The sequence below is a fragment of the Cydia fagiglandana genome, chromosome Z (assembly GCF_963556715.1).
Source record: "Cydia fagiglandana chromosome Z, ilCydFagi1.1, whole genome shotgun sequence".
In the NCBI taxonomy this organism is placed as follows: Eukaryota; Metazoa; Arthropoda; class Insecta; order Lepidoptera; family Tortricidae; genus Cydia; species Cydia fagiglandana.
Window position 1 is genome coordinate 5,578,475 of NC_085959.1, and position 18,593 is coordinate 5,597,067.

General features: G+C 41.6%; 1 protein-coding gene across 1 annotated transcript in view; it reads right to left on the reverse strand.

Annotated features, from left to right (window-relative positions):
* Nucleotides 1–2,697: 2,697 nt before the first annotated feature.
* The window catches only part of LOC134678722 (laminin subunit gamma-1), a 45,018-nt gene continuing 29,122 nt past the window's right edge, over nucleotides 2,698–18,593 (reverse strand). Inside the window, exons 15-30 of the mRNA XM_063537387.1 lie at nucleotides 18,103–18,300; nucleotides 17,147–17,316; nucleotides 16,029–16,153; nucleotides 15,463–15,618; nucleotides 14,969–15,089; nucleotides 14,073–14,254; nucleotides 12,605–12,722; nucleotides 11,651–11,892; nucleotides 10,269–10,473; nucleotides 9,393–9,630; nucleotides 8,847–9,049; nucleotides 7,130–7,211; nucleotides 6,343–6,431; nucleotides 4,887–5,016; nucleotides 3,396–3,489; nucleotides 2,698–2,920 (exon numbers count right to left, since the gene is read on the reverse strand). Coding sequence (XP_063393457.1) covers nucleotides 2,773–2,920; nucleotides 3,396–3,489; nucleotides 4,887–5,016; nucleotides 6,343–6,431; nucleotides 7,130–7,211; nucleotides 8,847–9,049; nucleotides 9,393–9,630; nucleotides 10,269–10,473; nucleotides 11,651–11,892; nucleotides 12,605–12,722; nucleotides 14,073–14,254; nucleotides 14,969–15,089; nucleotides 15,463–15,618; nucleotides 16,029–16,153; nucleotides 17,147–17,316; nucleotides 18,103–18,300 — 2,501 coding nt within the window. The 3' untranslated portion in view covers nucleotides 2,698–2,772. The remainder of the gene's footprint in view (nucleotides 2,921–3,395; nucleotides 3,490–4,886; nucleotides 5,017–6,342; nucleotides 6,432–7,129; nucleotides 7,212–8,846; nucleotides 9,050–9,392; nucleotides 9,631–10,268; nucleotides 10,474–11,650; nucleotides 11,893–12,604; nucleotides 12,723–14,072; nucleotides 14,255–14,968; nucleotides 15,090–15,462; nucleotides 15,619–16,028; nucleotides 16,154–17,146; nucleotides 17,317–18,102; nucleotides 18,301–18,593) is intronic.

Consider the following 18,593-nt stretch of genomic DNA (forward strand, 5'->3'; position numbering starts at 1 on the left):
AGTATTAATGTTTAAATTATACAATATAATATGTCAGGTTAGCAGTCAGTTAAGTTACTAAATAAGTAGTGTCAGGTTACTAGTCGCTTTTCGGTGAAGGAAAACATCGTGAGGAAACCGGACTAATCCCAATAAGGCCTAGTTTCCCCTCTGGGTTGGAAGGTCAGAAACAGTAGCTTTCGTAAAAACTAGTGCCTACGTCAAATCATGGGATTAGTTATCAAGCGGACCCCAGGCTCCTATGAGAGCTGTGGCAAAATGCCGGGATAACGTGAGGAAGAAGAGAAGATGTCAGGTTAGCAATGTATTGAGTTTGTACTAACTTACTTACCTAAGTTAAGTAGGTACAGTCAAGGAATTTAAATTCCGGCCCATTTCGTACTTTGTCACAGTGACAATCAATATGAAAGCCGCTAGAGACCTCATACGGTTGTCACTGTGACAAAGTACGAAATGGGTCGGAATTTAAATTCCTTGACTGTACATAATTATATTCATCTTTAGGTAGGTACTTGATTTAGTCTGATTCAATATAAAAATGGCACCGATAGTTAACTTGAATGTAATACATTCAAAATAACATTAATCAAATCTGTACTTGTATCTCTTAAAGTTAACATTTGGGGCATTAGCTATGAAAAGGGACCTTATTCGCGCGTCGCGAGTTAGAGCGTCGCGTGGCATCGTATCTATATCGGAGCACCGTTAATAATGGAGTAAGCGCCATCGACAATAAGGACCCTTTTCATAGATAACGTCACATTTTATTGCTAGATAACTTTATTATGACATAGGTATTTTATTTTGACACGTCAATATATTAGCGAAATAGTTTCTATAATTAGTAAGGGACATTATTATTTAAGTAATATAACATAAGATAATTCATTCTAGCACCTATCTCACTTTAACCTTTTTAACGACGAACGCCGAATAAAAAACTTAATATAAGCCAAACTAATAAACAAACGCCAAAATAATTCACCAAAATAAATTGTATTCTACTTTAAAATAAAGGTACCCAAATAGAAAAGAAATTAAGTGTAAGATCATAAGACACATACAACGTAATCTTATTGCGTTCTTGACGTCTGCAGACGTCGTGGTGTCGACGTGATATGACGTCGTTGGCGGTCAAAGAGATTAAGTGTAAGATCATAAGACATATACAACGTAAACCTATTGCGTTCTTGACGTCTGCTGACGTCGTGGCGTCGACGTGATATGACGTCGTTGGCGGTCAAAGAGATTAAGTGTAAGATCATAAGACACATACAACGTAAACTTATTGCGTTCTTGACGTCTGCAGACGTCGTGGCGTCGACATGATACGACGTCGTTAGCGGTCAAAGAGATTAAGTGTAAGATCATAAGACATATACAACGTAAACCTATTGCGTTCTTGACGTCTGCTGACGTCGTGGCGTCGACATGATATGACGTCGTTGGCGGTCAAAGAGATTAAGTGTAAGATCATCAGACACATACAACGTAATCTTATTGCGTTCTTGACGTCTGCAGACGTCGTGGTGTCGACGTGATATGACGTCGTTGGCGGTCAAAGAGATTAAGTGTAAGATCATCAGACACATACAACGTAAACCTATTGCGTTCTTGACGTCTGCTGACGTCGTGGCGTCGACGTGATATGACGTATGACGTCGTTGGCGGTCAAAGAGATTAAGTGTAAGATCATAAGACACATACAACGTAAACCTTTTGCGTTCTTGACGTCTGCTGACGTCGTGGCGTCGACGTGATATGACGTCGTTGGCGGTCAAAGGATTTACAAATAGAAAACTATAAACTATGTATAAGCTTACGCCGGCTTATGTACCGGAAAGCGCAGCGTGGGTAGAGCCCCCACAAGGTGGACTGATGACCTGGTGAAGGTCGCGGGAGTCCGCTGGATGCGGATGGCGCAAGACCGGTCATTGTGACACTCTTTGGGGGAGGCCTATGTCCAGCAGTGGACGTCGGATGATGAATGAGCTTCAACGTCGATTTGTAAAATAATTGAACGTATCCGTTTTTAACTTAAATATGTTAACAAAAAAAACTGTCACCTCTAAACACCCACATTCACTACACACAAATATCATCAAAAATACACATTCAGAGTCATAAGTATTTTAATAAGACAGTTATAAGTCTTTTTAAAATATTTCGATTTAGACTTGATCATAAAACATAGGAATCATCGCCCACACCGTTAACTGTACATCGGTGGACCTTATGCCTTTTGCAATAAGGTCCGCCGATGTACAGTTAGAACTTAGAAGTGTTGCTGGTTGTACTTTCTTCAAATTAACATAATTAGGATACCAGGTTCTAAAGTAAAAACATAGACGAAACTTATTGCTACTTTGTAAAAAAATACATATTTTTGTCTTGGATCTCAACCTTGACTTTGGATTTTGACCTGATTGCGAATTAGAAATTGAAAATGAATTTCTACCAATTTAATAATGACTCAATTTCCACATACTATAGACAAATAACTAGACGCACAAAATAGACCAATGATACGTTTTGATTATTAACCCTTTCAACGCCACGCCTGTCGTGTGGCGCGTCATTGTAAACCGTCGGAATGCACAAACATTGATACCAATTGGTATGACGCCGCGCGCGTCAAACACTAATATACTACTTAGCTACCTGCAACGTACAACGCCATCTAGTCAAATTTCCTTACACTAAATTAGTCTACTTTGCGCGCCTAAGTCGTCTACGCCACACGTAACCTATCAACCAATGACTCGCACGTGTTTAACTGTACGAGGCCCTCTTCGGCCCCTCGGTGGGCTCCAGCACAATCCTCTTGAAGCAACCTTCGGGCAGCTGGTCAAGTATGTCCTTCACATTTTCCACTTCGAGGCGAAGTGAGTCATGCTCGTTCTTGTATTGCTCCAGCCATCTGAAAAAAGTTATTTGGGGTATCTCTGCAGTTTACTGTGCCTCACTTTGACTAGTTCCTCCTTCCTCCCTTCCGCTTTCCTGGTTCTGTTTTTGAAATCGTTTAAAAGTTTGACCAAAAAAAATTGTATTTTCTTTCTTTCATTTTTTTATTTTCACACAAATCTTTATTTTATTCTGTTTTTAGTATTTGTTGTTATAGCGGCAACAGAAATACATCATCTGTGAAAATTTCAACTGTCTATTAGCTATCACGGTACGTGAGATACAGCCTGGTGACAGACGGACGGACGGACGGACGGACAGCGAAGTCTTAGTAATAGGGTCCCGTTTTACCCTTTGGGTACGGAACCCTAAAAAATTAACACGTCATATTTCCTTAGAAGTCCCCTCCCCCCATAGTGATCAATCGTGATTTTTTCAGACCCCCCTGCCCCTCTTACTTCTTATGACGTAATTAATGGATGCTCCCTTACCTCAGATGGTTCTGCTTGGCTTCCTTCAGTGCTTTTATTTTTCCATCCAAGTCTAATGCTGCGAGCTCTGCCTGTACCGTGTTTAAGTTCTCCTCTGTAATAAAAAATACATATTAATACATAAATACATATTTGAGACCTTTATGCTTTTCATCGAGTAAGATTTTCTACAACCATGCTTTAAATAACGTAGAGGCTCCAGTGACCGACTGGGTTACCAGATACAAATTCGGGATTTCTTGACAAAATTCCTTATTCCTGACGCTCATATTTTAGCCAAGCGAAAGGGGGGGGGGGGGTCGCGCTTCGGGGCTAGCTGTAAGCGATATCTATGTATGCTTGATACCTACATTGTTTAATTACTATATTTTGGAATAATGTACCTCTTTAGGCCCACTTGCACCATTCCATTAACCCGGGGTTAAGCTGTTAAACTATTAACCTAGTGTCAAATTGTATGGCTAACCATGGCAACTCCTGGTTTAACCGGTTAACCCCGGGTTAGTGGAATGGTGCAAGTGGGCCTTAGGTACATAATAGAGTCTGCTATAGTCTGTGCGGTAAGAGAAGAGTCGTGAAATGTATGGGGCCCAATACATACTATGACTCTTTTCTTTCCGCACAGACTCTAATTCACTAAAACTCCTGACATTTTCGTATTCCAGCCGCATTCCTGACAAACGGCCAAAATTCCTGACATGTCAGGAAAATTCCTGACATCAGGTAACCCTTTGTCCGACATGGCCCGAGACAGCTCCAATAATCGACATTTTCAATCATAATGTGATAGCAATAAAGTTGACAGCAAGGCGTCGAATATTGGGTCTTAATATGACCATTATTGATCCATGACCGCGCACATAAGAATGCCTCGCCTGTTCGGTTTATAATTTATAAAAAATTTCTAAAACAATACAGTTATTCGACGAAGCCGTCTAGACAGGGCAATCATGCGGGGTGCGCGGGGCGAGGGTTGGGTTGCGCCGCGCGTGGCTCACTCCGCGATTTCGTCGCTTTGCTACAGGTAGCTAAAAGTACATCCGTTCCACACCAATTTTGCTGTCTAGCCATAAGCCGCACGTGGCGCTGTCGCCACCTAGCGGCCATATCTTTCCTGATCGTAACATACGCGTTTAGAGAGTGAATCTTCTGTACCTAGTACTATTATTTATTCTGTGGTTGCGCGCACGCACGAGTCATGGTTGTTTTCTTTGTATTTAAGTAGGTATTTATATGTGTCGCTTAACTTCAAACTCGGGTAAATCCATTGGACCCTCTCAGCAAATATCTACCCTATTACGTTTTCTTCATACCAAAATCGCATAATCTGACAGATGGATTTACCCGAGTTTGAAGTTAAGCGACTCATATATTATATATATATTGTTGTCTGAGTACCCACAACACAAGCCTTCTTGAGCTTCCCGTGGGGACAAATTGTGTAAAAATTGTCATATAATATTTATTTATAATTGTTTACTATCAACTTACCCAGTCTGTCTAGAGCTTCGCTGTCCAGGGTCGGAAGATTCCTTAGCTCATCCTTGATGACCCCAAGGTCAGCGAGACCCTTGTTGACCTGCTTTTCTGCCTCCCTGGCGTCTGTGTTTGCTTGACCGACCTGTCGACCAAATATTATACAGGGTGTTTGGTACATCGTTTGCCAAATAAAAACTGCAAATAGGTTGAGTCATTTGAGTTCAGGCCTAGAAATTTTTAATCTTGCGCACTTTTTTTTTCAGTTCTATGGCAGTTTTTCGTAAATTTCAAATGTTTACTTGAGCTGTAGTAAAAAAAGACATGGCCAATTTTTTTTTTCTAGACATGAGCAGATAGCAAATGACTCAACCTATCTGCCGTTTTAATTTGGCAAACGATGTACCAAACACCCTGTATTATATAATCAATAAAATAACATAATAAATAAAACATATTCTATTCGCAGAAAATGATAACCATAACATTATGGTTATCATAACACAGTCATGTCTTTGCTTTTTCGTTTGACTTTTTTCCGATTTTTTTATAGAAGCGAAAAACAAAATTCATACATTAATTTCTTTAATAGGGCATAGCTGTTGTTAATATGTACCTATAATATAAATTGCGAGTAATGTAAAAAGATTAATAAAATTTAACTCGAGTTTACCCTAGTATAACTAGTATTACCCCAGCCATTTGGGTAAAACCTTAATCTGCGATACACATCTAGGTCTACTCAACACTGGCTGGGTAATGTTAGGTGTTGCAACATTGCTTCTGACATTACCCTCCCAGTTGATTTAATTTGGCTTATTATTAACCGGGCAACTAAAGTTTTAATCAGGATCTTTCATTGGGCATATAATAATATAAATTGGCTGTGCATTAATGTCGGTTTGTTTAATATAGTCCTATTATATTTATTATTTAATTATTTTTTATTCAAACATTATCTACATCACAGCAAATATTAGTTGCTATTGGTGATGCACGCAGAGTGCAGCCGTCGCGAGCACTCCAGCCTGCAGAAGGACCCCCGATGGGCCCGAAACATGTCGCCAATACTGACTAATAGTTTAGATCAGGGCTCTCCATACCCTAGCCCGCGAAGCGTTTCCATCCGGCCCGCGTGAGCCAGGCTCCAGGGATTCAAGCCCTAACTGCAGCAACCAGATACAACGGTGGCCCGCGCGAAAGTTTCTGAGGCGCAATGTGGCCCTCAGGTAAAAAAGTTTGGACACCCCTGGTTTAGAGAAAGATAAAATATACTATTTGTGACGTTCACATAACGTGTACGGTACGGACATGTACAGACAACAACAGCAAGAAAAGAAGAAATCAAAAGCGCGTCACGAAATGAACCCAATTCAGCATAATGCTAGCTATATAAGTCCTGTAGCCGCTGTGGTCTAGATATTTTAAAATATCTGGACGCTATAATATCAGCAAAAAGCAGGTGTCATACCTTCATCTTGGCATCTCTGGTGAGCTGAAGATTCTCATCAGCTTGCTTCTCGAGGTCGGTCAGCTGCTTGGCCGTGCCGTCGACTCGGGCTGTGGGTCAAAATGGTCACATCAGACACTCATTCATGCTCTATGATGGGTACCGACGTAGCGTAGAGCATTTAATAACCGGAGTCGGTTATATGAGTTTACCCTCTGCCGAAAACCTTGCACACATGTGAATATTTTTATATGGACTGACGTTTATCTGACATGGCTATTTGTACTTAACGTAAAAAACACAACAAAATACATAAATACATTTGACGTGCCCCTTCCCCACAAAATTCGGCAGACTGTTTTGAGAAAATGACAGACAAGGCGTCTCCAGTTACTAAATGCTCTGAGGTAGTTATTATTTACCACCTAATTATTTCCTGATACTTATTTGTTATCGGAAAGCTAACATAATGGGACACTCTGACAACACCGATTGTTATATGTGTGGCGAAGAGGAAGAGACAGTGAAACACTTAATGTGTAAATGTCACGCCCTCGCCAGACAAAGAATGAAGGACTTTGGAGTAGGATATCTCCGATATCTGGAACCAAAGGACTTTAAAACGCTACCCATGAGCTCCATCATCCGGCACATGGATATGGTGGGAAAAGCTCTTGAGTAGTTGACGGATCGTCTCTAGGGGGTAATTGCACAAAAGATCCCTATGGGTCGAAGTGTATCCGCAAGGGCCCCTGGAAAACAATAAGATTATAAAATAACATTAACGAGAATTGATTCAGTTACTCACTCGACAGTTTCTCGGCCTCGTCTCTGAGTTTTCCAGCGTCGGCTCTGGACGTGGAAGCCTTTTTCCTTATTTCATGAGCGGCCTGTAAGCACAACGGATCATTTAAAAAAGTCAAAATTCAGTTACTGTCAGACAACAAAGACCTTACAGACTGTATACCTACTCGTATAATAGTTATTTGTTTTACAAGGGGCCAAAGTTGTTGTTTAACCGCTCGTGCTAATATTGATACCTGAGCAAGCGAAAGATTCCAAAATTGAACCGCGAGAGCAGCGAGTTCGAACAATGAAATCTTGAGAGTTGCGAGGGTTTCAAAGCACGAAAGTTAAACAAAATTTGCCCCCGAGTGAAACACAAAATTTTTCACCACACCTACCAGAAGGAAATACTAAACCAAATGTAAAATATCAAACAAAATCAAACCAAATCAAATTCAAATGAGTGTTATTAAATATTTATCATCCAAAATCATCATTTAAAAGTTAATTCTACCAGGAACATAAGAAAACCACTCAAAATTTGCATTTGATTACTTTGCCTCACATTTGAATAAAATTCAACGTTGATATCAGTTTTTTAAGTGAGCTGGTGCGGTGAAAAACAATTTAGATTTTAGATTTAGATTTATTTATTTCATAATATGAAATTACAATATAAATTATTTTACACTAATCTATACGAATTTATATTATGATCGTCAAGTAGGGAAATAACAATTGATTATAACTATACAAATGTCAAGCAATACACAATTTAAAAACCATTATTAGCAATCAATTAATTAACTAAATTATTAACAATGTCGAATAATATAAAAAATTAAAAACAATGTCAATATGGCTAAGATAAGCACGGATATCTCATAAGGATCGTCAAATTAAAATAGAATAAAATAAATGAAATACAGGTCTCATAAAAAATTAACTACATTCAATTTATTATACTAGGTACATGTCATTTCCATATATTCCTTTACAGAATATATTGGATTATCCAATAAAAAGAGTCTCAATTGGCGTTCAAATGTTTCGTCAGATGGTTCAGTTCGCAATTTTGCAGGTAGGCGTTCATAGTACGTTGGTCCAATTACCCTCGGATTTTTGACTGAAAGTGCCATGCGACGCGGCACTGTGCGTAGTTTCCCCGTGGATCGGAGCTGTTTGCCCGCAACCTCGACACGTTTGAACATTGCCAAATTATTTCTTACAAACATTAATACTTGAAATATGTAAAGTGAGTAATGTGTCATTATGCCAATTTGCTTGAATAGTTCCTTACACGAATGTCTGGCTTGGACTCCAGCTAGCAATCGAACCGCCCGCAATTATAATCTTAAAAACTAAAAATCATTTTGCGTCACTTGTTCTGGTGTAGGATTCGGTAGATTACCACGGAACCCTAGAAATAGCCATTCGGCTAACAGCCCGCGCTCGCAATGGTATCCAGCAGCGGCCGCCCCACCTACCGACTGAAGTGCACATAATTCACTCCAAATATGTCGCTTAACTTCAAACTTGGGTAAATAAATTCGACTTTCTCAGCAAATATCTACAATACTACCTTTTCTTAATATGTACTAAAAGCGCATAATCAGAAATATGGATTTACCCGAGTTTGAAGTTATGCGACTCACTCCCAAGCTCCGAATTCCAAAATTACCTCACTAGATTTTTCTGACAAATTTAGTGATACCCCAAAGAATACTCCCATAACTCACCTCGCTAGCTTTCTCAGCGTAATCCTTCTGAGCGAGTTGAGCGAGGTCCCTGGCCTCTTTAGCCTTGTTGGAGGCGTCGTCCAGCGCCTCGGCGATGCTGTTGATGCTCGCCTCGGCCGAGGCAACCTTGTCCTGTATCGCTGGGATGTCGAGTCTGGCCTGTTCGGCTTGCTGACGGGATTCGGCCACTTGATCGCTGAATTCTAAAAAAACATAATACTGAATTTCATAAAACCAACAGAGATGTGTGGAAATAAGGACGTTTAAGCAAAAACATGGTATAATAATATACTCCGCCTGGTACTCTCTTCCCGTCTTTTCTAGGTCACCTGACTGACACAAGCCTACGTCATCATGCGACAGCGCTATATGATAATATGCGATAGCGCTATATATAGCGGCCATGTTATTGTGACGTAGGCTTGTGTCACTCTAGGAAGAGAATACCATGTTTTATTAGACTATGAGCAAAAACGACTTTTTCAAACCATCTACGAGGCATCGAGGAAAAAAGACCCTTCTCTTTTTGAAGTCCCCAAAACTAACCTTTCAACGTCTGATAGATCTCATTAGCCTCCTTCAGCGTGACGTTAGCCAGATTGACGTCACTCTTAGCCTGCGCCTGCAGCTCATCCAGCCTGGCCAGCAGTTCGCTCAGCTCATCCTGCCTCTGCTGCCCCTGGTAATGGAGGTCCTTGCCGCGCTTGATGGCGTCTTCGAGGCTCTGCAGCATGTCCCGGTTGGCGGATACGAGGCTGTCCAGATCTGCTGATCTTTGGTCGATCTGGTGAATTACAATTAGTACACGGATCAAAGAATCATCACGGAATATTTTTTTGTAAATTCCAACTCAAGGCTTAGAACGCACTGCAATTAATTTCTTGCGGTTTTCTTGCTTCATAAGCCGACGCAATTGCAAGACTGAAAACGCCTAAAATTTGACTGATCCGCAAGAAATTAATCGCAATGCGTTTTAACCCTAAGATCGACTTTCATTTCTCAAAATTAGATCGTATTGGTAGCGTACAATACAGATGTATAGTTCGTTTTTTTTTGCATTAGAAAGAACTCCACAGAAGCAAGCGTGCAGTTTTTATCAGGTTCTTTAATTGTTAATAATTATTGATTTATCTAATGTAGCATGCATGGTCAATACATATAATTTACTTCAAATTATTACCGCTAAAAGTGCCGGATTTGGAACCACAAGCTTACTTCTGCGAAGTTCTTTCTAATGCTAAAAAAAACGGACTATAGTGCATAATTGTTTTCCATCGAATTTTCTCGGAATCTTTAGTATTGGTCATGATACTTCAGTCAACCTCAGTACTTTTTGTACCCCGATGATGTTCTCTCTCCCTTGTAGGAGGAGGAGGAGGAGAGGAGGCTGTGTAAGGCGGTTAAAAGGTTAAATAAACTTACCGTCTTATTCATCTCACTGGCGTCCTGCTTCAGTTTGGACAGCTTGATATCCGGCAGCAGCGTGGTATTGACTTCAGCATAGAGTCCCAAGGCCTCGTCGTAGACAGCCTTGGCTCGCTTCAGGGCCGCGTCTGCGTGTTCGGTCATGCTGTTCAGCTTGCCTGATGCGGCGTTCAGGTCATTGGAGAGGATTTGGACTTCGTTGCTGGAAAAAAGGAAGATAAAGTTTGGATGACATCTTCTTCTTCTTCCTCGCGCTATCCCGGCATTTTGCCACGGCTCATGCCTGGGGTCCGCTTGACAACTAATCCCATGATTTGACGCAGGCACTAGTTTTTACGAAAGCGACTGCCATCTGACCTTCCAACCCAGAGGGAAAACTAGGCTTGGGATTAGTCCGCTTTCCTCACGATGTTTTCCTTTACCGAAAAGCGACTGGCCAATATCAAATGATATTTCGTACAATAGGTTCCGAAAAACTAATTGGTACGAGCCGGGGTTTGAACCCGCGGCCTCTGGATTGAAAAACGCACGCTCTTACCGCTAGGCCACCAGCGCTTTTAACTTTTTGATGAAATGAGGATTTTAATTATTTGAGTATAATTATTTCGTATGATGTATTAATTGGTACACTCATTCAAGATGTAGATTATTGTAGATCCACAAAAAGTAGACATATTGACATGTTACTGTGTGCGTAACCTCAACTCGGGCGCCGTAGGTAGGTATACACTTTCTTTTATTGGCTCATTCAATGTATCAATCCTCGCTTTTATACATCTCTTTCAAAGCGACATTCCTATGCCCAGACCGATTTGTTGAAGGTGCTTTAACCCTAAAATAGATTTTGTCCGTTGTAAAGGACATCTTATAAACATGACCACAGCATTATTTTTAGAAACGCTAACACAAATCGCGTAAGACGCGTGGCTTATTGGAATCCGCGCGAATGAATTCACAAAATAGGAGACCAAAGACCGTGCGAAAGAGACCGAAAAGCGGGCCCTGGGTTCGGAAGCGAGCGGAATTAAAGCTGAAAGCACTTTTCAAATAGAGCTCGACGGCTAATCCTATTGTCTATTGTTAAGTAAAACCGCACGTGCTACTTACCTGCAAAAAAGGGTCTTCATTATTCTATTTGGCATCTGAGCGCGGGCTAGTCCAACGCTCAAAAAACCAGTGCAGGTGCGCTCTCCGATAACGCGCCTTTGTTACGCATCTCGATGACACATTTTGGACTGGTTCTGTAGCGTTCGACTCGCCGGTACTCAGTAACAGAAGTACGTATTTTTATGCAGGTGGTTGTGGCACGTGGCACGAGCGGTTTTACAATAGACAATAGGATTAGCCGTCGAGCTCTATTTGAAAGCTACACACTATACCTAATGTTAGCTTGCTTAGTCATCCCATCTTTAGCCAGATTATTCGCCGCGATGGACGTATTGAAGGCCTTCTCAGCTATGTCCCTGATATTGTGCGCCTCGTTTTCCAACTTGTCGGCCAACAGGCGCGACTCTTTCGCCAGGGCGGACATCTCGACGGACTGTTTGCCGAACTGGTCGGAGCGGTTGCGGGCCTTGAGGAGTGCTGAGGCGCCTTCACCGTCCAGGTATTCCAAGGCGCTCTGTGGAAGATGATTGGTTTGAAAAGTTATATTGAAGACCTAACTTTTATTTAGGTAACTTGGCAGTAGGAAGTCATATATATTTGAAAATCAAAGCTTGGTTGTTTTTCGATTCGAGAATAGCAATGAGGGAGTTTTGATCACTATGCCAGATTTTAATAAGCAATTATATATATTAGAAAAACGGGTCTCTATTGTTTCCCATAAAGTTTTAAGTCATAACTAATGTATACATATTATATTGTTTCTCCGCATTTTCTCAGAAATGCGCAAGTTTTGAGGATTGCCATAAAACAAACATAATAACCTAACCTATCGATAGGATAACCTTAAGGAAATCCTGGAAACTTAACGGTAAACAATTCAATTCAATATCTTTAATGTCAAAAAACACATGTCAAAATATACAATAGGTATAGGTTATGAGTAATGATAATCTGACAATCATTATTTCAACAATTATGTCAAATAAAGGGGTCCGCAGAAAAGCTACATTACTCTACTGATTCATTAGTATACCTGTACAAGTCGCATATTACTTAACAATAGACAATAGAATTAGCCATCGGGCTCTGTTTGAAAGCTACGCACTATACCTACTACTCGCATTGCTGACGTTGGCAATAAAACCTCCAGGCTCAAATGGGATTGGAACGGCCAAGTGGGTGCCGATAGAGAAGCGTGGGGCTATTCTTGCGGCATAAATACGTACATTGATCTCCTTTTGAGCTGCCTCAATGGTGTCTTTGGCTTTAGACACATTCCCCTTGCTCCTGTCCACCGATTCGTTGCCTTCGTCACTCAGACGCTCTATCTTCACCAGCATATCTCTGAGAATAATAACAATTTTACATTTTCATCGCCATCACTACATAATATAAAACAAAGTCTCCGTCGCGTCTGTCTGTATGTAAAAAACCAGATCACACATTTTAAAAGATATTGCTGCGACTCGCATACATATATAGGTACACATAGTACGGGAGTGACACATTTTACTGGGTCATTTATGTACCAGTATGGCGGTTCGTCAGGGGTCTAAGTACGTAATGAAGGAAAGAAAAATGATGGTCATAGCGCTGGTACCGGCGGCCTATTCGCGTGGGCGTTAGTCGAACGTGTCGGATAGAATACGAGTGTTGAACGATTTGTTCCACAAAAATCCTCGTATTTTCCGATAGTCCATAAAAACGAAGTAGGCGGTAGCGTAATGCCATACTTCTCCGGTGTGACTTACAGCCCGCCATACTGAGGCGAACACATTAATGTCTGTATGTCTGGTTTTCACGTATCAATAGAGTGATTCTTGAGGAAGGTTTAGGTGTATAATATGTTTAACCCGGAGCGGGTAGCTAGTTTATCACATAATTTCGTCTACTGCTTGATATAAGTTTTATCAAGTTAAGTGAGTTTAGTTAGCATAGTCAAACTAGCATCACCCGTAACTAGGGTTGCCAGATCGAAAGGCGCTATTATCGGGAAACAATATCAATTTTTCGGGATTTTAGGACTTGAGTCGGGAAAAAAATACATTTTAAATTAAAGTAATTATATTAAAAACAGCAATATTTTACATTATTGGCACTACGACGTCAGCTCGCTCGCTCGACGGCAGTACGGAACTTGAAATTATTGTTTTTTAACGTGAAGCTGTTTTTCGGGACAGTTTACACTTTGTCGGGAATCGGGAACACATGCTAAAAATCAGGAGAATCCCGCCAAATCCCGACCATCTGGCAACCCTACCCGTAACGGGTTGTGCACAAATCACGCGAGGTGTTTTCGGCTACTTTTTGTACCCCCATCCCCGTTGGTGATATTTGGTGAGGTTTTTGGCTACCCCCCACATAACCTCACGTGTATTTTTTTGTTTTGAAAAGTTTTCATTAGACCTAATTTTAAGATAAATACCAAGTATTGTTTATAATAAATCTTGATTATTTTTCTATTTTCGATATGAATGTTATGACATTTTTATTATACTTTAACCGAGAAAAAGTATCTACTCATGGGGTAGGTATTTTTTCTTAGTTTCGTTCACTATAGAATCCTATATCTCCTACCTCCTTACCACCCTGCCCCTAACGTGATCCGTCGTAATTTTATCGTGACCCCCCCAACATAAGCACTAATAGCTACAACATGTCTTCCTCGCTTTGCCTCTGACTGTAGGTACTTACTCCACATCATGAAGTCTCTCAGCGAGATCAGCAAGCGTGTCTGTAAGGCTAGCGTCTCCTCCTTCAAGCTGGGATTTGGCTTCTTCGCTCAGACGCTGAATATCCTCTCTGACCCGTTCTAGTTCGTTGTCGAAGTCCGCGTTTTCGACGACTGTTGGCGCTTTGGAGATTTTCGAAAGGATCTGGACAAAAATTATAAAATTAAGTAAAACTTGTTATTAAATGAGCCGTAATCAGCGAAACCAATATCACGTAGTTGCGGCAGCTTAAGAGCGGTTTCGCACTACGTCCGATCCGAATCCGATCCACACCCGTGAAAATATGGTCCGTAGTAGCCGTAGAACTATTTCTATGGCAAGTTACGCACTAGATCCGATCTCCGCCATGCGATTTCTTTCCGTCATTCAACTTTCGTTCCGTCATTATAATATAATAGTTCTACTGCTACTACGGATCATATTTTCACGGGTTCGGATCGGATTCGGATCGGACGTAGTGCGAAACCGCTCTAAGACGTTGAAAAACTAGTATAATACACCAGGAGTCCCAGTCCGATAAACATTTATATCCAGAATCGAGAGCAGTCCTTCTTCTAAAGACCAGCCAATGGTTACCTTACATCTAATAAACTTCAAAGTCACTTTGTATGCGTAAATAAGCTGCCTTTATTAAAATCTTACTTAACCATTTGAACACGACGCCAATCGTGTGCGGCGCGTCGTCGCGAACCTTGGCGGGGTTGTAGCCGCGCGCTTCAGTTGACGTCTTCCGTGGTCAAAGGGTTAAATATGACTTAATGATACGACCTACAAATAGCAACACTTAACTGTTCATGGACCTTATGCCTTTTGTAATAAGGTCCATCGATGGAAAGTGAACAGTGCGGGCGATGGTACCTCATCGAGCTCCTTGAGTTCCTTCCTGTGTAAAGTAACAGCGTCCTGCACGAGGTTGTAGCAGTGTGGGCAGCTCTCGCAACCTTGGCCGTCCGCGCGCTTTTTCTTGTTCTCCATACATCTGAAATTAGGTTATATGGCAACTTATGTTAAGTTATTGATAAAACCATGTGTTGATTTTGTACGAAGAAGAGCTGTCAGCACTCAAAAAGAAGTAATAAAAAAACTCGTAACCATCGGCTGAAGCTGAGCTGTGCTGTTACGCCGCCGTCCCTCAATATTCTCCTGACACTCGCACTGTCCGTCAGCGTTGCACTGGTACTTGGTGGAGCCCCACTAGTCACAGTCGGAGTATACATCTGTCAACCCACATACCTGTCCCATCGCCGTCCCTCAACATTCTCCTGACATTCGCACTGTCCGTCAGCGTTGCACTGGTACTTGGTGGAGCCCCACTCGTCACAGTCGCAGTATACATCTGTCAACCCACATACCTGTCACATCGCCGTCCCTCAACATTCTCCTGACACTCGCACTGTCCGTCAGCGTTGCACTGATAGTTGGTGGAGCCCCACTCGTCACAGTCGCAGTCCTGGCAGCCCTCGGCCGAAAATCCGTAGTGGTACTCGCGGCAGCGGTCACAGTTTAATCTGAAAACGTCAAATCAAGTTCAAAGACATTCTGAAACCACCCTCATCGTCTTAGTATTTTCTCGGTCGTATCTTAAAGAAGCCCGAGGGTTTTAGCAAACTGATCACAGGCATTTGCGAATGCATCTATTTTCTGAAAGCATCAACTATCTGACCTTCTGACCTAAAGGGAAAAAGGGTGGTAAGTCCAGTTTTCTCATGTTAATTTCCTTTTCGTCATCCTCAGTTTAAGAACACATTTGCTCTTTAACCCTTTGCTTTCTGCCGACGGGATATCGGGTCTCATTCTACATTGAAAGCCACCGACGATTGTAACGAATGTAGAATGGGTGACGAAAGCAGAATAGGACTAATTTAAGAACTTGACGAAAGACGAATGGGACGATCCAAGACGATACCACAAAACTCACCCATCAATACCCGGCTTGCAGTAACACTGGCCAGTGTAAGGGTTGCATGTGGAGTTGTATGAGCCCTCCAGATTGCATTCGCAGGACTTGCAGCCTTCTCCTGATCTGATGTTATAGTACCCGTCCTGTAATAAAAAGAAAAAAAACTGTTACAGCATTTTTTTCACCCAAAATTTCTAAACCACAACGTTTAAGACTTTATTACGGATACCTTTTGTCATATTCAGGTGGATTACTGCGTTTTTGCTGTCCATGCAAATTTTAAGGAAATGCTATCCCATACATTTGGTACTGGCATTTACTACTACGAGTTTGCGCACTGTGTAAAAAAGATCAAAACGTAGTAGGTAACCCACAAAATATGGTCTTGTAACAACTTGCGGTTAAATTTATTTAAATGAATTTGAAGTCCAAAAAATTTTGAATGTTGAATCCAATTTTGAGTTAGTTATGTTCATAAACAACGTAGTTATGAGTTTTTTTTCAAAACTCGAAAAGGTTTTCGTCTCTGGTGAACAATTTGGTTTTTGTGGGTTACTACGTGTTTGCTTGCGGGCGTCGACATGATGCCTTTCAAGTTATAATCAATATGATTTATCATCGCCACTGATTGCGCCCTTTATGCGATCTTTGTATCTGTTGTGTTAATTGGAGGCGCCATCTACAGCTAAGTTACAGAAGCATCACTATTTTGGGGTTGTGCACAAATCACGCGAGGTGTTTTCGGCTACTTTTTGACCCCCCCTCCCCCTTGGTGATATTTGTGTGAGGTTTTAGGCTACCCCTCTCCCCCCACACAACCTCACGTGTATTTTTTTCATTCGACCTAATTTTAAGATAAATAGTATTGTATATATAAAATCTTGTTTATTTTTCTATATTCGTTAAATAGACTCGCTATTTTGAAGTGCAGAGTGAAGATTTATGTTTAACGAAACCGAGAAAAGGTATCTACTCATGTGGTAGGTTTTTTTTTCTTAGTTTCGTTCACTGTAGAAAAATACACGTGAGGTTTCCTTATACCCCCCCTCCCCCATCGTGATCTATCGTAATTTTTTCGTGACCTCCCCTCCCCCTGTCGAACCTTGCGTGATTTGTGCACAAGCCCTTTCCCCTACCTCGCATTTATCACACTGTCGGCCAATGACATGAGGCCGGCAAGAGCAGTAGCCAGTCAGACCATCGCACTGAGGAGCACCTTCCGTGCTCTCAATAGTGCCGTGCTCGTCGCACTCGCAGGGCTTGCAGTCTCCCTTCTTTGTCGGGTCCAGAGCGTCACCGAAGAATCCTGAAACGGTTTCCAATGATTAATGGACTGTATGGAAAAAGTACCGAAGTGAACCTCGCGATTAATATTGCAATTTGATTGAAATTGAAATTAATCTGAACTCGATTTTGCCAAACTGAAAGCGAGTTGAATCAACAACACTGAAGATATCGTTTGAAAAATATTTGGAGTTGGAATAGACAGACAGACGTAAATACATTGGGACAAACATGAAAGTCCACACTTAGGTAGTCAAGTGTAAGTAATCGCTGCCGCTCGGTCGATAAATTGCAACTTACCTGCCAAACCCTTCTCACAATGCTCCCCATAAATACACTTCACACACTCAAGCCTCAAGCCAGGCGTGGCTCACTCCGCGATTTCGTCGCTTTGCTACAGGTAGCTAAAAGTACATCCGTTCGACCCCAATTTTGGGGTTTGCCATAAGCCGCGCGTGGCGCTGTCGCCACCTAGCGGCCGTATAAGTGCTGATCGTAACAGACGAGTTTTGTTTGAGAGTGAGTCTTCTGTACTTAGTACTATTATTTATTCTGTGCTCAAGCCTACTTTAGGTACTCTAAAGTTAACATTACTCTCTCCTTAGCCCCGAGCCTACTTTACTCTGAAACCTTGTTTCCCACGGTTGTATTTTATGCAACCGTTGTTTAGAGAGGTCAAAAAAGGCGAGTGGCGTGAGTAACAATTGAGGCGAAGTCGAAGCCGAAAATTGTTAAAAAGAAGCCCCTCGCCTTTTTTGACCTCTCTTAAGTAAACAACGGTTGCATAAAATACTATAAAACAACTTACCAGCCAAACACTTGTCACAATGCTCCCCGGCAGTATTGTAAATACACTTGAGACACTCTCCCGTGGTCCTATTGCAGTTGCCCACAGCATTCGGGTCTACATTGCCATTGCATTGGCACTCTTCACACTCCTGGGCTGGTCCGAACTGGCCGGTTGGGTCGCCGAAGTGGCCATCGGCGCAGACTTCACATCTTGGCCCTGAAAACGCGCAAGAAATAAGAGGCACCTTTATTTTTACATCTCACAAAGGATACATTTTACAAAATGTATCTCTTAAGAAACTAAAACCCGTACAGGGCTATAACCGCGAAAATCGAAGTTCGCAAATTGCGGGCATCTTTCTCTGTCACCCTTATTACGCCTTCATTGGAGTAAAAGAGAAAGATCCCCGCAATTTGCAAATTTCGGTTTTCGCGGTAACCCTTCTGAGCCATGCCGGGTCCAAAGGTCCCCATCACACTAGCAGCGTTACCCCCGCTGTATGGCGATGG